Raw genomic sequence first — 21,005 nt, 5'->3', positions numbered from 1 at the left:
TCTCTCTCTTCCCCATTCCTTCTCTCCTCTCCTTCTAGTCTACAGTACTCAGTGTGCAGTGTAAATGCTGCCAGTTTGTGGATGCTGAGGGATAATTGGGGAGATCAACTCAGGTATAGGGTCAGTGACCCCGGAGGTAATAACTCTGATGTTTTCATCTGCTAGCAACTTTCAACCCAGTCTATTTTACCTTTTAACTCCTACAACAACTAAAAAATAATAATACAAATAAAAGTTTAAAAAAAGGAGCCATACGATAAGGTATGAAATGATTCAAGTAAAATAACATTACTATGATAATGAAATAAAATACAAGGGACAACAGAACAGAACCAGCCTAGAGATCTTGCACTGTGAGGAACATGGTATTGTATCATTTATGTTGTTTTTTTTGTTAATTCAGATGCTTGAAGAAGCTGCTGTAGGTTGTGTGGCCGATCTGAGGCGAGCATTTGACCGTGGAGGGAGCGAGGGAGGCCTGGATGGATTTGAGCGGCACGTCGGTCGTAGCAGCGAATCCCGGCAGCGCCAGAGAGTCCAGCTGCATGTTAAACATGATTTCTCCGCTCCGCGCCAGGAAGCCCCCCTCGTCCCGTTCCCTCTCCCCTCCCACATCCGAGGGCTCAGGTTCTGGGGTGTCGGCGGCGCTAGCAGCACTCTCCCCGCTGCCCTCGTCCTTCCTGCTGAACAGTCTGTCCAGGTAGCTGGTGTAGCAGCTGTCCTTCTGGAGCTGCTCCTCTTTCCCAACGTCCCAGCGCCCCGCCCCGTCCATCAGACACCCACCTCTCCGCTCCTCCACCCTCTCCCCCCCTCCGAAGCTCTCCCAGGGGTGTGCGGGACGCGCCCCAGACCCAGCGGTCCCCACGGTGATGCTGATCTGAGCAAAGTTCACCAGGCACTTCTCCTCCTTCTCCTGGCTGATGGTTTTGGACATGGAGCCTGACCGCGGAGCCTCCAGCTGGGACACAGATGAGTTGAGCTCGTTCAGGAGGCCCACCTCGCTCAGGAGGCCCACTCCCACCTCGCTCAGGAGGCCCACGTCCCCCAGGAGTCCCACGTCGCTGGGCTCAGTTCGCAGGCTCAGTTTGATGGTGCCGGCGATGAAGGAGTCAAAGTCAAAGCCTTGATTCTGTTGAGTAGTCTGGGTCTGGTTCTTCTCTTGCTGGGAGTCCTTCTCCACCGGGCCCTTCTCTACCTGTAGAACCATCTGAGCCTTCACCAGGCCGTTCTTCTCACACTTGCTCTTCTGCGCCTTGTGCTCCTTGTCTCTGCCTGCAGCCTGAGCCTGTTTCTCTTTACTCTGCTGCTCCTTCCAGTTGGACAGATCTATAATGAGCTTGGGCTCGTAGTAGTGGTTGACCTCGCTGTCCCTCCAGATCAGGTTATCCAGGTAGGACGGAGACACCACCTTGTAGTTACAGGTGTGGGAACACTCCAGGTCACAGTACTTGTTCTCGTGGTGAAGGTCGAAGTGTTCGTCATCGGGGTCGGGCCACGAGCGTTCGGGAGTGAAGAGGGAGGAGTAGCCGTAGGAAGGATCGTCCAGGAACTCCCGGTCTCCGTCTGCATACTTACGAGGGTCCACCTGGAAGGGTAGGAGGGACAGGGGTTAGGGTGGTGACTTGAGGAAGGAGTGTGTGTGTGTGTGTGTGTCTCTCTCTCCGTACCTGAACCTCCTCCTCGTCAGTTTGGTCAGACAGAGCCCGAGGGTCCACCTGTACCTCGTCAGTGTCCAGAGTGCTGTGGGTGTGGAGGTGCCAGTCCCCTTCTGAAAGCTGGCTGTCACGGTACCTGCTGGGTGGAGGGAGATGAAGGGTTAAGACAACCCAAAGCACAAACCCCCTGAGTCTGACCTCCACAGTAAAATAAACCCTATTCTATAACAGTGTGTGTATGTAGACCACAGTACGTCTCCATGTACCTGTCCCAGGTGTGGCTGTGACCCTGGTCCATCAGTAAGATATCATCCACCTCATCCTCTATGTGGAAGGGGTGCAGCGAGACGGGTTCGTCCAGGGGGAAGGAGTAGTCAGACATGTAAGGGTGGGCTAGGGCTTCTTCTGCTGTCAGACGGTCCATGGGGTTAAAGGTCAGGATCTTTTGCAGGAAATCCAGGGCTGGAAGGGAAGAGGAGCATTTACCATGGTGCAGTGTGGCATGTACGGGACAATATGTACGGGACAATATGTACGGGAACAATATGTACGGGGACAATATGTACGGGGACAATATGTACGGGGACAATATGTACGGGGACAATATGTACGGGGACAATATGTACGGGGACAATATGTACGGGGACAATATGTACGGGGACAATATGTACGGGGACAATATGTACGGGGACATGTACGGGGACAATATGTACGGGGACAATATGTACGGGGACAATATGTACGGGGACAATATGTACGGGGACAATATGTACGGGACAATATGTACGGGACAATATGTACGGGACAATATGTACGGGATAATATGTACGGGACAATATGTACGGGACAATATGTACGGGGACAATATGTACGGGGACAATATGTACGGGGACAATATGTACGGGACAATATGTACGGGGACAATATGTACGGGGACAATATGTACGGGACAATATGTACGGGACAATATGTACGGGACAATATGTACGGGACAATATGTACGGGGACAATATGTACGGGGACAATATGTACGGGGACAATATGTACGGGACAATATGTACGGGACAATATGTACGGGGACAATATGTACGGGGACAATATGTACGGGACAATATGTACGGGGACAATATGTACGGGACAATATGTACGGGACAATATGTACGGGACAATATGTACGGGACAATATGTACGGGACAATATGTACGGGGACAATATGTACGGGGACAATATGTACGGGACAATATGTACGGGGACAATATGTACGGGGACAATATGTACGGGGACAATATGTACGGGGACAATATGGTATAGAATAGGATTGTGTTAGTTTGTGTGTGTTCACCTGGTGGTATGTTGTGTGTGTTCACCTGGTGGTATGTTGTGTGTGTTCACCTGGTGGTATGTTGTGTGTGTTCACCTGGTGGTATGTTGTGTGTGTTCACCTGGTGGTATGTTGTGTGTGTTCACCTGGTGGTATGTTGTGTGTGTTCACCTGGTGGTATGTTGTGTGTGTTCACCTGGTGGTATGTCAGGCATCAGTTTGTCCAGTGCGGGTGTGTGTGTACGTCATAAGTGTGACTGTGTGTCTAGACTCACGCTGTGGGCTGACGTTGGGCAGTAGCTTGGCCAGTAGCTTGGCCAGTAGCTTGGCCAGTGGGTTGTGTGGCTGGGACATGTCACTGTGTATGTGTCTACACGAGTGCGAGTCTAGACTCACCCTGTGGGCTGACGTCGGGCAGTAACTTGGCCAGTGGGTTGTGCGGCTGGGACATGTCGCCGTGTATGAAGACGGGGATAACACTGTGTAACTCCTGCCTGTCCTCTTCTCTCAGCACAGGGATGGACTCCAGGATCAGCTGCATCTGCTCCAGTTCATGGGCTCCTGCAGAACACCAGTTCAAAACAGGGTTAAAAACACAGGAGGACACAGGGTTCATTTACACCCAACTGTCAGACCACCAACTCAGTGGCCTTGTGGTTAGTGTCCATCCTGAGATTGAAAGGTTGAGGGGGGGGGGGGGGTTCGATCCTCGGTCGAGTGAGTGATACCAAAGACTCTAAAAACAGGACCTGATGCTTCTCTGTCTGGTCACTAAGCATAAGATTCAGTCGGTTTAGCTAGCCAACTCTCCAGGTTACCTCGGGTTTAGCTAGCCAACACTCCAGGTTACCTCGGGTTTAGCTAGCCAACACTCCAGGTTACCTCGGTTAGCAAGCTAACTTTCAAGGTTACCTAGTTTAGCTAGCCAACTTTCAAGGTTACCTCAGTTTAGCTAGCCAACTCTCCAGGTTACCTCAGTTAGCAAGCTAACTTTCAAGGTTACCTCAGTTTAGCTAGCCAACTCTCCAGGTTACCTCAGTTAGCAAGCTAACTTTCAAGGTTACCTCAGTTTAGCTAGCCAACTTTCAAGGTTACCTCAGTTTAGCTAGCCAACTCTCCAGGTTACCTCAGTTAGCAAGCTAACTTTCAAGGTTACCCCCCCAGAGTTAACACTGATATAGACAAGCAGCTCCATATCCAACCCCCCCCGTGGCACCACTTCAACTGTCTGCCCCATATCAGTCACACCATGTCAGTCAGAGAGAGTGTGAGCTCTGCCAGAACCCACGTGCCATGAAGCCTGTGGCCTACATTTCCGCCCCGCGGTTCAGTGGCACAGTGAACCTGCCTCACCGGTAACCCGTGTGAGTCTGTGCTTGACTGACCTGCGAAGAGCGTTTTCCCGGTGAGCATCTCGGTGAAGATGCATCCGGCAGCCCACATGTCAATGGCCTTGGTGTAGTTGTTAGGAGAGAGCAGCAGGCGAGGAGACCGGTACCATTTAGTCACCAAGCCCTCAGAAAGATGACCCTGGAGGAGGAGGCAGAGAGGAAGAGGGGAGGGTGAGTTAACAAGTCTTTAGTGAGAAGTGCACACTAAGAGTTGAACGGGAGCAAGAGCCTGATAAAGCTGAATTCATAGGACCCCTCCCCTCCCTCTCCAGAATGACTCAACCTCTCTCTCCCTGTTCAGAATGACTCAACCCCTCTCCCTCTGTGTGTGTTCAGAATGAATAAACAGAATGTGACTGAAACTGGTTTTTCAGCTCTTATGAGATACACCTAAAACACAGACCCATAGGTTACTAGTTTATTTCAATGAATGAAACAGTTGTCATCCTACTGTACTGCAGTGTGTGTGTGTGTGTGTGTGTGTGTGTGTGTGTGTCTCTCTCTAGGTCTGTATCGACTTCAAAAGCAGCATTGATCCTGTTAACTACATTCAGCTAACGACCTCTTAATGGTTGAGAAGCAGAGACTCATCAAAGCTGTAGCAACAGAACAATCTGCTTCTGGAAGCTTCCCCTACAGCTCCCTGTTCCCTACATGGACCCTGGTCAACAGTAGTGCAGTCGCTGTTTGTTTGTGTTACCCAGCGGCCAGTCACCCACCCTGGTAGATCAAAGCTACTAGAGCTCTGCTCGGGCCTGTCACATTAGACCTGCCTGCAGTATCCTCAGTGACGACAGGAGATACACGTACGTTTGTCCCAGAGCTCAATCCCACCCACCCACTCCTCCACCTACAGCCTGGCCCCTGGTCCCTACAGCCTCGCCCCTGGCCCCTACAGCCTGGACCCTACAGCCTCGCCCCTGGTCCCTACAGCCTGGCCTCTGGCCCCTACAGCCTCGACCCTGGCCCCTACAGCCTCGACCCTGGCCCCTACAGCCTCGACCCTGGCCCCTACAGCCTCGACCCTGGCCCCTACAGCCTCGACCCTGGCCCCTACAGCCTCGACCCTTTGCCGCACAAAAATGGAGAGAAAATACAGAAAGGGAAAAAAGGGAGAGAAAGAGCGAGGAGACAAACACAGGCCCAGTCAGCAGCCACAGAAAGCAGGATAATCCCCCTGCCTCTCACACACACACACACCGATCTGTACTTCCGGGACAGTAGAGTCAGCAACAATACGCTGCCTGCCAGTCTGCCCTCAGGCCCTGCAACACAAAAGGCACTCACCAAACCAGTGCCCCCCCCCCCCGTCTTGTTCTTCCATCCTCAAAAGTCCCCACAAGGACAGTAAAACAAGATCACACCCACAAGGTCAAAGGCTATTTTAAGCTGAAGGGTTAGCCGTTAGGGAAAAATAGTATTTTGAATGGAAATCAATTATAGATCCCCACAAGGTCCCATGCTGTGTGTGTGTGTGTGTGTGTTACAGTGGTAAAACAACACCCTCTGACCTGGGGAGAAATCATTAGTCGGAAAAACATTTCACAACTGAAACCATTTAATCCAAATGGAAAACATTTTGCAACGATAACAAGTTTCTATTGGACAAATTCAGGTAGGCCCCGCCCCTCCCCGTTGTGTTCCATTGGCTTCTGTTTGGTTCCCTGCTACGTCAGAGTGGTGAGCTGGCTGTTTCGGTCTCTGTCGCTAGAAAGGCTCACACACACCCTGTGTGTCAGTCAGAATATCATTATACAATTTTGAGAAGCACACAGGTTGTGCTGACCTACTAAATGTAATGAACACCAGTCTGTAACCATGGCCTCCTTTATTATGGACATACCAATAAATAAATGAATTAGCTCAGGTAGGATAGTCCCATACTAAGCAGTCTAATGTCTTCAGCTCATAACAAGGCTCAGCTAGCGGGCCAACAAGGTTCAGCTGGCGGGCCAAGGGACAACAAGGCTCAGCTAGCGGGCCAAGGGACAACAAGGCTCAGCTAGCGGGCCAAGGGACAACAAGGCTCAGCTACCGGACCAAGGGACAACAAGGCTCAGCTAGCGGGCCAAGGGACAACAAGGCTCAGCTAGCGGACCAAGGGACAACAAGGCTCAGCTAGCGGACCAAGGGACAACAAGGCTCAGCTAGCGGACCAAGAGACAACAAGGCACAGCTAGCGGGCCAAGAGACAACAAGGCTCAGCTAGCGGACCAAGGGACAACAAGGCTCAGCTAGCGGGCCAAGGGACAACAAGGCTCAGCTAGCGGACCAAGAGACAACAAGGCTCAGCTAGCGGGCCAAGAGACAACAAGGCTCAGCTAGCGGGCCAAGAGACAACAAGGCTCAGCTAGCGGGCCAAGAGACATGTGCACCAACTGGAAATGATCTAGGTTGAATGACAGAATGATCTAGATGTCAAGACAGGAGAAATGATCTCCTCAAAAAAACCTGGTGGATATTCTAAGCAACACCAGGGCCCGGTTGGCTGGGTGGGTATATTTAGAAATGGGTAGATGTCTCTCTTGCATCAGCAGCTTTTAAACAACTGAAGGAGCAGTCAGAAAACCAGCCAACCAGAACAGTCTGCCAGCCAACCAGAATGTCATGAAATCAGTCAATACCACTATCACAGATGAGGAAACTCCAAGCAGTTCCCAGCAGTCAAGACGACTGTAGTCAGAGATTTGGCAACAACCAGCATGGTAGACTGCCTGTAATGTTGCATAAGGAGTCTAGAATGAAAGAGGTTCTGAGAATCCACAGCAGATTACAACAAGTGAACATTCTAACTAATTGTCTAACTCATTTCAGGAGAATTCATACACGTCACACACACACACACACCCGGAGTGACGCATTAAGTCATTTCTCCAGACCAGACCAAAGCCACAGGTTTGCAACAGTCAGAGAGGCCGTGTTATCTAGCCCAGTGTGTGACAGAGAGAAAAACCCTGTTTCCACTCACTGAGCGCTGTTCTCACTGCCAGACTAGTGGGTCTTCCAGGAAGAACAGCCATGCATGCTATGGTTCTCTATGTAAAGCCTTTTTTCTGTGTAGAATAGTTTACATTTTTACTTTAGCTTATATGTTTCTGTCTCAGATGGGTGGCTAACACCTCAGTGGAAGGAAGGGGGGGAGTGGGGAGAGGAAGGGAAGAGAGGGAGGATGAAGAGGGAGTGTAGAGGAAGGGAGGAGGAAAATAAGAGGAAGGAGAGAAAGGGAGCAGTTGTAGAGTACTATAGGATTGCCTCAGAGAACCTGGTGACAGAGGATTAGTAGCTAGATTTCCTCAGAGAACCACACGAAGCTAGCCACACACACACACACATACACACAGCTTTAATCCCCAGGAGATGTGTGTTAGGCATGCCTTTATATACACACACACACATACACACAGCTTTAATCCCCAGGAGAGATGTGTTAGGCATGTCTATATATACACACAGCTTTAATCCCCAGGAGATGTGTGTTAGGCATGTCTATATATACACACAGCTTTAATCCCCAGGAGATGTGTGTTAGGCATGGATTTATATACACAGCTTTAACCCCCAGGAGATGTGTGTTAGGCATGGATTTATATACACAGCTTTAATCCCCAGGAGATGTGTGTTTGGCATGGATTTATATACACAGCTTTAACCCCCAGGAGATGTGTGTTTGGCATGGATTTATATACACAGCTTTAACCCCCAGGAGATGTGTGTTAGGCATGGATTTATATACACAGCTTTAATCCCCAGGAGATGTGTGTTAGGCATGGATTTATACACACAGCTTTAATCCCCAGGAGATGTGTGTTAGGCATGGATTTATATACACAGCTTTAATCCCCAGGAGATGTGTGTTAGGCATGTCTATATATACACACACCCAGCTTTAATCCCCAGGAGATGTGTGTTAGGCATGGATTTATATACACAGCTTTAATCCCCAGGAGATGTGTGTTAGGCATGTCTTTATACACACAGCTTTAACCCCCAGGAGATGTGTGTTAGGCATGGATTTATATACACAGCTTTAATCCCCAGGAGATGTGTGTTAGGCATGTCTTTATACACACAGCTTTAACCCCCAGGAGATGTGTGTTAGGCATGGATTTATATACACAGCTTTAATCCCCAGGAGATGTGTGTTAGGCATGTCTTTATACACACAGCTTTAATCCCCAGGAGATGTGTGTTAGGCATGGATTTATATACACAGCTTTAATCCCCAGGAGATGTGTGTTTGGCATGGATTTATATACACAGCTTTAATCCCCAGGAGATGTGTGTTTGGCATGTAGAATGGTTTCTTTTAGAGCTGTTGCTCTGCTTACACACGACTCAAGTCATTTTTTAAAAGCCTTGTGAACCTTGGAGTGGAATCGGCGAGCCAAGAGGACCGCTGTGTGTGTGTGTGTGTTGCTATTGCTGGGTAATTGGGTCAACGTGAGTATGTGTGTCATGGGAGGAGGACTGTGGTGGAGTGATCCGAGCTACAGCAGGAAGCATGTGTGGTGGTGGAATGACATTCTCTCCCCTCTATCTTTCCCTTCCTCCCCCCCTGTCTCAGCCCCCCCATCTTTCCCTTCCTCCCCCCTGTCTCAGCACCCCCATCTTTCCCTTCCTCCCCCCCTGTCTCAGCCCCCCCATCTTTCCCTTCCTCCCCCCCTGCCTCAGCCCCCCCCCACATTTTTCCCTTCCTCCCCCCCTGCCTCAGCCCCCCCCCACATTTTTCCCTTCCTCCCCCCATCTTCCCCCGTCTCAGCCCCCCTCCTCTCTCCTTATAACATTCCAGGAAATGTACACCTGCACATCAAGAGCAGCTACCATCTGCAAACCTAACAGTCTGCTGCTTCTTCATAATGACACACAGGCCTGGAGGGTTTTAGATGAAAACAACTTGTTTGGAAAATGACTAACTTACTTGGTTAAAAAAAAAAAAAAACACCCCTTAAACCACTTGTTGCTCACATGTAAAAGACCGTCATGTTATTAATTTTGTCTAACTTCCTAGAACAAAACTGGGTTCAATAAAACGTTTTATATTCCTATAAACAAACCCTCGGTATGTATGTCAAAGGCCATTTTGCATTAAGAAATCTTCAGGGTTGGATTACAACTTGTAAAATAGGAGGTCAAGTTGCCTCACTGAGCAGATGTCATATCACTCAGCTAATGCTAGTCTACACTGCCATGCCCCTTGACCTGCTTCACTGAAGGGCACACTTAAGCTAAGCTAACTGCTAAGCTAGCTAACTCTGGTCCCGGCCGAGTCCCTGCCATGCTCACTGTGCCAAGGGATGCTATTGTTAATGCTAAGCTAACTGCTAAGCTAGCTAACTCTGGTCCCGGCCGAGTCCCTGCCACGATCACTGTGCCAAGCCGAAAAAGGGATACTATTGCTAATGCTACGCTAACGGACGCAAATGCAATGCTTTTGCCGAACCCATGCGTCTAGTCAGCCCAAGGGCACGCTAAGCTAAATGCTAAACTAACACTGGTTGTAACAGCTCAGCCACGTTCCCTGCTTAACCTCAAGGCATGATTATGCTACGCTAGCAGCTTGAGAGCAGCTCTAGCCTTGGACAAAGGCTCCCACGATAGGCAGGACAAAGGAATGATTGACTGACTGGCTGGAAGGGAGGGAGGGAGGGAAATGCACAGGATGCTTGATTCCTGCCTGCACGTGAATTCCAGACATTCTTGGTGGTGGGCCACTTGGTGTTTGACTGCTGCGGGTCCCACAGAAGCAGGCTGAGGAGGCTCTGAGAAACTGCACACAACAGGCTCTCACACACACCACTCAACATACAGAACCCCTCAACATACAGAACCACTCAACATACAGAACCCCTCAACATACAGAACCCCTCAACATACAGAACCCCTCAACATACAGAACCCCTCAACATACAGAACCCCTCAACATACAGAACCACTCAACATACAGAACCACTCAACATACAGAACCCCTCAACATACAGAACCACTCAATCCTCTAGCAGAGTTCAGAATATTTCTAAGGGTGGGGGGATGGGACAAATTCAGAGAACTTCAATAGAGCCTAAAGGAAGTCTGAGAAACAGACAATGTAATCTCCATAAGAACCCAATCACCTAAACCCAATCAGGGCCCATCTCTGGTCATATTAAGCCAATCAGGGCCCATCTCTGGTCATATTTAGCCAATCAGGGCCCATCTCTGGTCATATTTAGCCAATCAGGGCCCATCTCTGGTCATATTAAGCCAATCAGGGCCCATCTCTGGTCATATTAAGCCAATCAGGGCCCATCTCTGGTCATATTAAGCCAACCAGGGCCCATCTCTGGTCATATTAAGCCAATCAGGGCCCATCTCTGGTCATATTAAGCCAATCAGGGCCCATCTCTAGTCATATTAAGCCAATCAGGGCCCATCTCTGGTCATATTAAGCCAATCAGGGCCCATCTCTGGTCATATTAAGCCAATCAGGGCCCATCTCTGGTCATATTAAGCCAATCAGGGCCCATCTCTGGTCATATTAAGCCAATCAGGGCCCATCTCTGGTCGTATTAAGCCAATCAGGGCCCATCTCTGGTCATATTAAGCCAATCAGGGCCCATCTCTGGTCATATTAAGCCAATCAGGGCCCATCTCTGGTCATATTAAGCCAATCAGGGCCCATCTCTGGTCATATTAAGCCAATCAGGGCCCATCTCTGGTCATGTACAACACAGGACATGGAGTAGGTCTTGCTGAAGATATATACAAATATAAACTGGATGCTGATTGGCTAACAGCCGTGTTATATCAGACCGTATACCACAGGTATGACAAAACATACATTTTTACTGCCCTAATTGCATTAGTAACCAGGTTCTAACAGCAATAAGGCACCTCGGGGGTTTGTGGTATATGACCAATATACCACGGCCGAGGGCTGTATCCAGGCATTACGTCGTGCCATACACCACACCCTCTCGGGCCATATTGCTCAAATATGGCATCTATATAGATAGACACTATAGAATATCTATACATTGAGACGTGTGCAAGTTCTTGCCAGTGTCCCGACAGAGACCAAGGTTAGTTGCTGCAAATGGGCTGGTTCTTTATTTAGACAGAGTGAGCTGTACAAATAGCATGCAGAGAGGCAGAGCCAGCCAGCTACCCCAACAGCAGGGCAGCTTGGTCAGGCAGGGGCACGGAAGTCAAGTGGTTGCCCCCCCCCCCCCCCTCCCCGTCCACTCAGGCCGTGTGTGTGTCCAGGCTCTCTGGATGGTACATGGAATGCGGCACCAAATGGCTGTGTCCACACACACACACACACACACTTGAGCTTCTGCAGTCCACGGAAATACAAAAAGAGTTGACATCAGCAGAGGGTCTTTTCAATAGGCCGTTCCCTTACCTCCACCTCATCAAAACAAAACCTGCTTAGATAGGGAAAACACACAGCAGAACAGAGCTGCTATAGGGGCTAGGAGAGGCAGGAAGAGGAGGGAATGTCTGGCTAGAGACTGAAGATCGTGAGAAAATCTATCGAACTTCAAACAGGCACCTGTAGCGCGCACACACACACACGGAAATGCCAGTTTCCTGCCATGTCCCCAACACGATTGCTATTCAAAGGAGAGAGTGTTCTCTAGTGATGCGTCATTGGAGAGTAGCGAGTCAACACTTGATCTGCGATATGAGCCACTAAAACCAGCTGCTTTTGGGCTGTGTGTGTGTGTGTGTGTGAAGCTGTGGCCTCGCACTAAAAGACTCTGGCACGGGGCTGAGCAGTGTGTGTGAGAAAGTGTGAGGCCTAGCTAACTGTAAAAGTCCCGAGTGAATCCTGTGCTGTGCCAGAGAGAGAGGGCCGAGTCCCACACCAGACAGGCCCCGGTGATGACTAATCTAAGACACCTGTAGCTGCATGGTGACTACTCCACTCCTCAGCTCTCTCCTCACCTCTTTCTTCATTCTTCTGTGACTCCTGCTCTCCCCTCGGAGTCCTGTCTAAAGAGCAGTGTAGGACTGGGGAAAGAGCCACCTCAACCTACATTCTCCCAGAGCCAGACAAATCAGCCTCATCTCCACATCTCTGAGGTTTGAACGCCTGACTGGTGCACAATCTACAGCCTGGTCAACAACCACACAGCCTGGTCAACAACCACACAGCCTGGTCAACAACCACACAGCCTGGTCAACACCACACAGCCTGGTCAACAACCACACAGCCTGGTCAACAACCACACAGCCTGGTCAACAACCACACAGCCTGGTCAACAACCACACAGCCTGGTCAACACCACACAGCCTGGTCAACAACCACACAGCCTGGTCAACAACCACACAGCCTGGTCAACAACCACACAGCCTGGTCAACACCAGACAGCCTGGTCAACAACCACACAGCCTGGTCAACACCACACAGCCTGGTCAACAACCACACAGCCTGGTCAACACCACACAGCCTGGTCAACAACCACACAGCCTGGTCAACAACCACACAGCCTGGTCAACAACCACACAGCCTGGTCAACAACCACACAGCCTGGTCAACACCAGACAGCCTGGTCAACAACCACACAGCCTGGTCAACACCACACAGCCTGGTCAGCCGGGTCAACAACCACACAGCCTGGTCAACAACCACACAGCCTGGTCAACAACCACACAGCCTGGTCAACAACCACACAGCCTGGTCAACAACCACACAGCCTGGTCAACAACCACACAGCCTGGTCAACAACCACACAGCCTGGTCAACAACCACACAGCCTGGTCAACAACCACACAGCCTGGTCAACAACCACACAGCCTGGTCAACAACCACACAGCCTGGTCAACAACTACACAGCCTGGACAGCCTGGTCAACACCACACAGCCTGGTCAACACCACACAGCCTGGTCAACACCACACAGCCTGGTCAACACCACACAGCCTGGTCAACAGTCTAAACTCTCTCAGGATGTGGATGCAGCCTCCCACCCCTCAACGGAAATATTGGTTCCCAGGGCCCTTATCTCAGCGGAAGCATTTCCTCTGGGAAGGGAAACGGAGGCGCGACATCAGGAACTACCATACCTCCTTGTTAACTTCCTGCGGTGCAGTGTGGTGTGATAGGCTGATGGCGTCACCCGAGGGATTAGCCCAGTTGGTTTCTGGGCAATAAAGCCAGAACGCTAGGCAGGTATCACATGGTTATTACAGACAGTAATGACTGTTAGTTTAACTAGCCTCTGTTTTAGCCTCTTACCTTGTGTGAGTAGTGAGGATCCATGATCCGGGCCAGTCCAAAGTCTCCTATCTTCAGCACCAGGTCCTCTGTGTTGACGAACAAGTTGGCAGGCTTCAGGTCTCTGTGCAGTACGTTGGCAGAGTGGATGTACTTGAGGCCTCTCAGCAGCTGGTACATGAAGAGTCTGGCGTGGTCCTCAGAGAGTAGACCCCTCTCCAGGAGCTGACGCAGGTCTGTCTCCATGTACTCCTGGACGATGTACACAGAGTTCACCTCTGTCAGAGAGACTATGTCCTCTGTTAGGTGACGACCGCTGGGCCCAAGGGTCTCAAATACCTGGCAGAGGGAAGGTGTTCATATGTTAACATCAACTCATACGAGCAGACACACCTGCATGTTGTCTGTGTGTTCCTGACTGTGTGCAGTGTAACTTCCATCCTGTCTGTTTAAGGACTAACTAGTGGGAGGTAGTCCAGCACTTGGAAGTGACTTGTATTGTTCGACTCAGGCCAAGTCGTATGACTGCAGAGTTTGACGTTGCAGTGTGACTTGAGCAAGGGGAGTCTCTCCCCCCCGCCCCCTACTGTCTGCAGTGTTAGGAGCTGACCCATTTCCACTGTCTGCAGTGTTAGGAGCTGACCCATTTCCACTGTCTGCAGTGTTAGGAGCTGACCCATTTCCACTGTCTGCAGTGTTAGGAGCTGACCCATTTCCACTGTCTGCAGTGTTAGGAGCTGACCCATTTCCACTGTCTGCAGTGTTAGGAGCTGACCCATTTCCACTGTCTGCAGTGTTAGGAGCTGACCCATTCCACTGCTGTCCTGACAAAAATACATTTCCATATGAATAAAGTATTGTACAGTTCGTTACTGCAATTCCTGTGTTACCTTGACTGTGTTGTCGTGGTCCAGCCTCCTGATGATCTTGATCTCTCTCAGGGCGTGTTTGACGCTCTGAGGATCCGTCAGAATGATCTTCTTCACCGCCACTCGTTTGTCGCAGTCCGTGTCGATGGCTGAGAACACCAGGCCGTTCCCTCCGTAGCCCAGAGGCTTCAGGTCCATGTAACGTGGGCCCAGGTCAAACCCGTGGATGTTCATCAGAGACTCAAACTTCTCCGCCATCTTGGATTTGGTGTTTTGACTAAGTTTGCGATTGACTTTGGGGGTTGTTCAATACAAAAATGGACAAACTGACTGGTAATAGGCTATAGGAGGTCTTGCCTGGTGTGTAACATTGTGAAAATAGAAAATGTGGATGGTGTAACCCTTACAGAAGACTACTGTTTCCCCCTGTCTAACCCTCACAGAATCACACGTCTCTCGGACTCACAACCAGAGTAGAAAGTCATGTTTGTTTGACAAATGGAGCAAGTTTTTCCAGGCCTAATATTAATTACTTTTTCAAAATCAGTTTGTTTTGTTTTGTTTGTTGTTTTTTGCAGCTTCTCCGGTTTTTAAACCGTTTTTAAACGTTTATAGTGTTTAACAGCCAGCAATAATGGAATGAACTCAAGAGGCCAATTCAACAACTACAACAGCATCTTGTTGCATCCTCACAGTGCAGATACATTCAGTGATAGACTCATCCTGTGTAGCTGCATTGATTACAAGTGCGCCAAAAATAACTACAATTTTAAATTCTATTTTTTTTTTTTGTTGTTTTTTGTTGTTGTATTTACTCAAATCTTCTTCCTGTTGAAACCACCGCTCATCCAAAAATGGTGTCTTGCCTTTTAGTCTTCACAGAGTAGTCTGGCCCTCAACAATCGGGTGGCTCAAGCTCACCACAGTCGCAATCAAAACTATCCTCCATTTTACATAGGGGTAACCTGAAACAGAAACAACACAATGCTTTAGGTCAGCAGTCAGACAACAATTAGACAATAGTAACACTGCCCACGGCTGGCTGACTGGACACAGTTCCATTCAGCCGTTTTAACAGCCTGACGTCCAACGGACTGAACAACTGTCACCGTCCCAATTTAAGATGACCCAAAAGAGAAATACACGGAGAGAAATGCTAGCTAATACATTTCAAAACTTTCAAACTAGGGTTTTTCATCCAATTGCCGACAGATTTTGCACACAAATATTCAAAAAAATCTGCATAAAAACAATATGCAAATTTTCCCACCAGAGTTTCCATCAAATTGACAAAAAAAAAGTTAAAGTTAAATGGTTTCTCATCACATTTTCAACTCTACTGATGGTTTTCACAAAAAAAGATGTATAGCAAGTGTGTCCATTCCTGTATTGGCACGCTCACAGATACAGTGTGGGTACAGATACAGTGTGGGTATAGATACAGTGTGGGTATAGATACAGTGTGGGTATAAGACTATAATTTGATTATTATTTGACAAAAGAGCGAGATGATGTTTAGTTGTCAAACGGCAGCCAAGCATCGATGATCACGTTAACAGAATAAGACCCTTGATATTTATTGGAAAATAGTCTTATATTTTAACTATTTGAGGAAAACGGCTAGCTACCTGGCTTTGTAATCCAGCCAAGTGGCAATAAAGACCATACGATCTGTGAAAAGTCGCTAGGCAGATGTTAGAATGGGCAAAACTAGTTTGGGAAAGGGGGATACCTAGTCAGTTGTACAACTGAATGCCTTTAACTGAAATGTGTCAGAGAGGTGCTGGGAGGCGGCCTTAATCCACATCTTTGGCGCCCGGGGAACACACTGGGTTAACTGCCTTGCTCAGGGGCAGAATTACAGATTTTTACCTTGTCAGGTCAGGGATTCGATCCAGCAACCTTACGGTTACTGGCCCAACACTCTAACTTAAGCGACTGAGCGTTGGTATGATCGTCGGTGCCAGGCATGCTGGCTCCAGTATCTCAGAAACAGGCCGGCCTCCTAGACTTTTCACGCACGACTGTCTAGGGTTTACACAGAACGGACAAACAAAAACACATCCAGTCAGCGCCCGTCCTGTGTCCAGTCAGCGCCCGTCCTGTGTCCAGTCAGCGCCCGTCCTGTGTCCAGTCAGCGCCCGTCCTGTGTCCAGTCAGCGCCCGTCCTGTGTCCAGTCAGCGCCTGTCCTGTGTCCAGTCAGCGCCTGTCCTGTGTTGGGTTGCTATACGTTCGCGTTATACACCCACCCAACCACGCTCCTTTAAATTTAATGCCATAAGTAACCTATCTTATGTAACAATACCAAACGTAACACATCATACTAATTTCAGTGTCCCGGATTTACTTTTACTATGTCTAATCGATGAGACCTGTCTGGGGACTGCTAAATCGGGGGCAAAATCATGTAGTGTACAGTCGGGGCCAAAAGTTTTGAGAATGACACAAATATTAATTTTCACATAGTCTGCTGCCTCTGTTTGTAAGATGGCAATTTGCATATACTCCAGAATGTTATGAAGAGTGATCAGATGCATTGCTATTAATTGCAAAGTACCTCTTTGCTATGCAAATTAACTGAATCCCCCAAAAACATTTCCACTGCATTTCAGCCCTGCCACAAAAGGACCAGCTGACATCATGTCAGTGATTCTCTCGTTGACACAGGTGTGAGTGTTGACGAGGACAAGGCTGGAGATCACTCTGTCATGCTGATTGAGTTCAAATAACAAGACTGGAAGCTTCAAAAGGAGGGTGGTGCTTGGAATCATTGCTCTTCCTCTGTCAACCATGGTTGCCTGCAAGGAAACACGTGCCGTCATCATTGCTTTGCACAAAAAGGGCTTCACAGGCAAGGATATTGCTGCCAGTAAGATTGGATCATCAAGAACTTCAAAGAAAGCTGTTCAATTGTTGTGAAGAAGGCTTCAGGGCGCCCACGAAAGTCCAGCCAGCGCCAGGAACGTCTCCTAAAGTTTATTCAGCTGCGGGATCGGGGCACCACCAGTACAGAGCTTGCTCAGGAATGGCAGCAGGCAGGTGTGAGTGCATCTGCACACACAGTGAGGCAAAGACTTTTGGAGGATGGCCTGGTGTCAAGAAGGGTAGCAAAGAAGCCCCTTCTCTCCAGGAAAAACATCAGGGACAAACTGATATTCTGCAAAAGGTACAGGGATTGGACTGCTGAGGACTGGGGTCAAGTCACTTTCGCTGATGAATCCCCTTTCCGATTGTTTGGGACATCCGGAAAAAAGCTTGTCCGGAGAAGACAAGGTGAGCGCTACCATCAGTCCTGTGTCATGCCAACAGTAAAGCATCCTGAGACCATTCATGTGTGGGGTTGCTTCTCAGCCAAGGGAGTGGGCTCACTCACAATTTTGCCTAAGAACACAGCCATGAATAAAGAATGGTACCAACACATCCTCCGAGAGCAACTTCTCCCAACCATCCAGGAACAGTTTGGTGATGAACAATGCCTTTTCCATTGATTAAAGTGGCTCGTGGAACAAAACATCGATATTTTTGGGTCCATGGCCAGGAAACTCCCCAGACCTTAATCCCATTGAGAACTTGTGGTCAATCCTCAAGAGGCGGGTGGACAAACAAAAACCCACAAATTCTGACAAACTCCAAGCATTGATTATGCAAGAATGGGCTGCCATCAGTCAGGATGTGGCTCAGAAGTTAATTGGCAGCATGCCAGGGCGGATTGCAGAGGTCTTGAAAAAGAAGGGTCAACACTACAAATATTGACTCTTTGCATCAACTTTGTGTAATTGTCAATAAAAGTCTTTGACACTTATGAAATGCTTGTAATTACACTTCAGTATTCCATAGTAACATCTGACAAAAATATCTAAAGACACTGAAGCAGCAAACTTTGTGGAAATTAATATGTGTCATTCTCAAAACTTTTGGCCACAACTGTACACCTGGCTTAAATTGGACCTCCGACCTCACATAAAATAACAGTTTTTATAAAAAATACCTCTTTCAGCACCCAAAGAATAGCGTTAGCCTGCAATTACAGAGAACAATGTATGTAATTGCAGACTATTCTTTGGGTAATGAAATCAGTAGTTTTTAATAAAAACTTCGTTTTAAATATGACTCTAGTGTTGCCAATTTAGCGACTTTGTTGCTAGATTTAGCAAGTCAGATCCTTCCAGCGACTTTTATTGGCAAGAGTATTTAGATACTTTTAAAAGGCTGCCCCAGTTACTTTTGGTTGATTTCATTATTTTAACTAGGCAAGTCAGTTCAGAACAAATTCTTATTTACAATGACCGTCTACCCAGGCCAAACCCGAACGAAGCTGGGCCAAATCTGCGCCGCTCTATGGTACTCCCAATCAAGGCCGGATGTGATGCAGCCTGGCTTCGAACCAGGTACTGCGGTGTCTTAGCGAGCTGCTCTCTACGTCACTCTGAGACCACTGCGCCACTCGGGATTTAGTGACTTCCGTGTTTGTGTACCCTGCCTGGCTAAACTCAGCTGCTCCTCCACTGAGGTAGCGCCACTCTAGCCTCTTGGTCCTCACCCCTCTGCTGCAGCGAGTGAAGTTAATTTATTAAATCGGCTCCTTGTCAAATGACACCACAGCTCTCTATAAGGCATAAACAATAATAACAAGTTAAAAAATAAAGTGTATACTATTTTCAAAAAAGGTATGTGCATTTTAATGATTTAATGTCTCATTGCATGAGAGGACTGAGGGACAGCATAAACGTAAAAACAAATCCCTATTATGTCATCTAGGGACAAACGGACAAAAGCTACTTTTTTTCCTTTAAAAAAAATACAATAAATAAATGTTAACACTGCGCCGCTCAACTCCATAGTAAATCGTGGAGTCGGCTGGTAAACTAGCTACTGTAGCATCATTCGCTAACTAGCGACACACTTTCTATCCAAAACGAAACCAGAAAAACACTCCGAAATGTTTAAATGTAAATAACATGGCGATAGCAGCTGGCCAACAAAACATACTCGCCGTATTGCCGACTATAGGTTATTTTGTGTGAAGATAACCACGTTATTACGATGAACTTTCTCCAGATAGCCACTGCTAGCCAAGTTAACCATGTGATCCCCCCCCATTAAAGTCGTGAACCTCCGACTCCGGTGATAATTCGGGGAACAGACCCCCTAGTTGACTGTTCGCATTATCCTAACCTTACAGGGGGAAATGAAATATCGTTGATATTCAGCCAAAGGCTTCTTCTATATAACGTTACCCATATAAAACAACGTTTTATCCACATATTTGGTCGATACGAGTGAGAGAGGTTTTCAACGATCCCGGTGACATGAACAAAGGCGCCCTGTTGTTGGCCAGAGGGTCTTGAGTGGAGCAGGCTAACCTCACAAGGCCGTCGCTAGTTAGCTTTATTCGGCTCCGTGGTCGTCCCTCTGAGGCATACAACAGCGGATCCTGCTCCCTCCTAACACAAAGCCGACGTCGAAAATATCACATCTGCCCTTTTAAAAACATAATACGACCTTCCCACATTACAATACACTTATCCAACCAAACAAAACAAAAAAATAGTATTGAATCACTTACTGTTCTCGTCCGTTTCATTTGATATAGCGATGTTTTTTTCAAAGCGATATAAGGTCGGGCTGCGCTCCGTCCGCACCGCGCTGCGAGTCTGTTACCATCGCCATTCAGACTGGCTGCCCGCGTCAGCGTCGGCGTCATTCAACAGACGTGGAGAACGGAGACGATGGGAAATCGGGCGGTAAATTCAAAATATCGGAATAAAACGAATATTTAGGGCGATTTTATCTTCTAATGTTTGTTTGATGTTATTTTACTGACTGTGTTTTTTGTTATGTTTTTTTTTTTTAAATAGTCTTAGTGTCCGAATAAACGGTTATTTTACGCTGTGGGCCCTGAAGTTATTGACAGCCAGCCAGGCAGAATCTTATCCTAAATAGATGGCCCCAATACAAAGGAAAAACACTAACAGGCCGCCATCACTATTGACTGGAGGATCAAAGCAGCCTTGGGAAACCTCAAACGCAAAACAGTTAAACATTAAGTAACAGTCATTAAAACAGTTAAAAATCATTTAACAGCCATTAAAAACAGTTAACATCAATTCATTATTAAACTGCTGATAGTTAGGATTATGTTAATTCAGAAGGTGATTGTTTTTAGACGTAGGTCTGTACATAAAATAATGCATAGGCCTAATTGACAACCTGTCATGTTCAGCCTATAGGCATATATAAAGCCTATAGCCTAAAATAATGCATAGCCTATAGGCCTAATTGACAATCATATTGAGCCTATATATATATATATATATATATATATATATATATATATATATATATATAAAGCCTATATCTTATATTTATAGTAAACACAGCGACTATGCGGTTGAGTCTGACTGCTCAATGAAATCCTCATGTATTAAACTTAAAAGTAAAACACAGATCGATAGGCGGTATAAGCTTATCTTCACATCGAATTCAAATCAATCATTTAATCATGACCTATAGTTTTCTGTACTTCTCTCGCGTGTATTTTACCTGTTATTGACTGGGCACAGGTGT

At 47.8% G+C, this 21,005-nt stretch overlaps 1 protein-coding gene across 2 annotated transcripts; it reads right to left on the bottom strand.

Moving 5' to 3' along the window:
- Positions 1-350: 350 nt before the first annotated feature.
- Positions 351-20,178, bottom strand: LOC110527015 (mitogen-activated protein kinase 6). 2 transcript variants are annotated; one of them, XM_036963248.1, is made up of 8 exons: positions 20,005-20,178; positions 14,459-15,402; positions 13,590-13,907; positions 4,362-4,506; positions 3,373-3,537; positions 1,922-2,117; positions 1,668-1,791; positions 351-1,585 (listed from the first exon to the last, which is right to left on the bottom strand). In XM_036963248.1, the coding sequence occupies exons 2-8, from the start codon at positions 14,693-14,695 to the stop codon at positions 395-397; spliced, it is 2,376 nt and encodes a 791-aa protein (XP_036819143.1). In that variant the 5' UTR covers positions 14,696-15,402; positions 20,005-20,178; the 3' UTR covers positions 351-394. The 2 variants fall into 2 exon arrangements, with proteins under 2 accessions (XP_036819143.1, XP_036819142.1); XM_036963247.1 differs by lacking the exons at positions 14,459-15,402; positions 20,005-20,178 and having other exon boundaries at positions 1,668-1,794; positions 13,590-13,925.
- Between the last annotated feature and the right edge of the window lie 827 nt (positions 20,179-21,005).

This window comes from Oncorhynchus mykiss, chromosome 26 (genome assembly GCF_013265735.2).
Source record: "Oncorhynchus mykiss isolate Arlee chromosome 26, USDA_OmykA_1.1, whole genome shotgun sequence".
Classification (NCBI taxonomy): domain Eukaryota; kingdom Metazoa; phylum Chordata; class Actinopteri; order Salmoniformes; family Salmonidae; genus Oncorhynchus; species Oncorhynchus mykiss.
The sequence above is the reverse complement of the archived record's forward strand: the minus strand, read 5'-3'. Positions and strand labels throughout refer to the sequence as shown.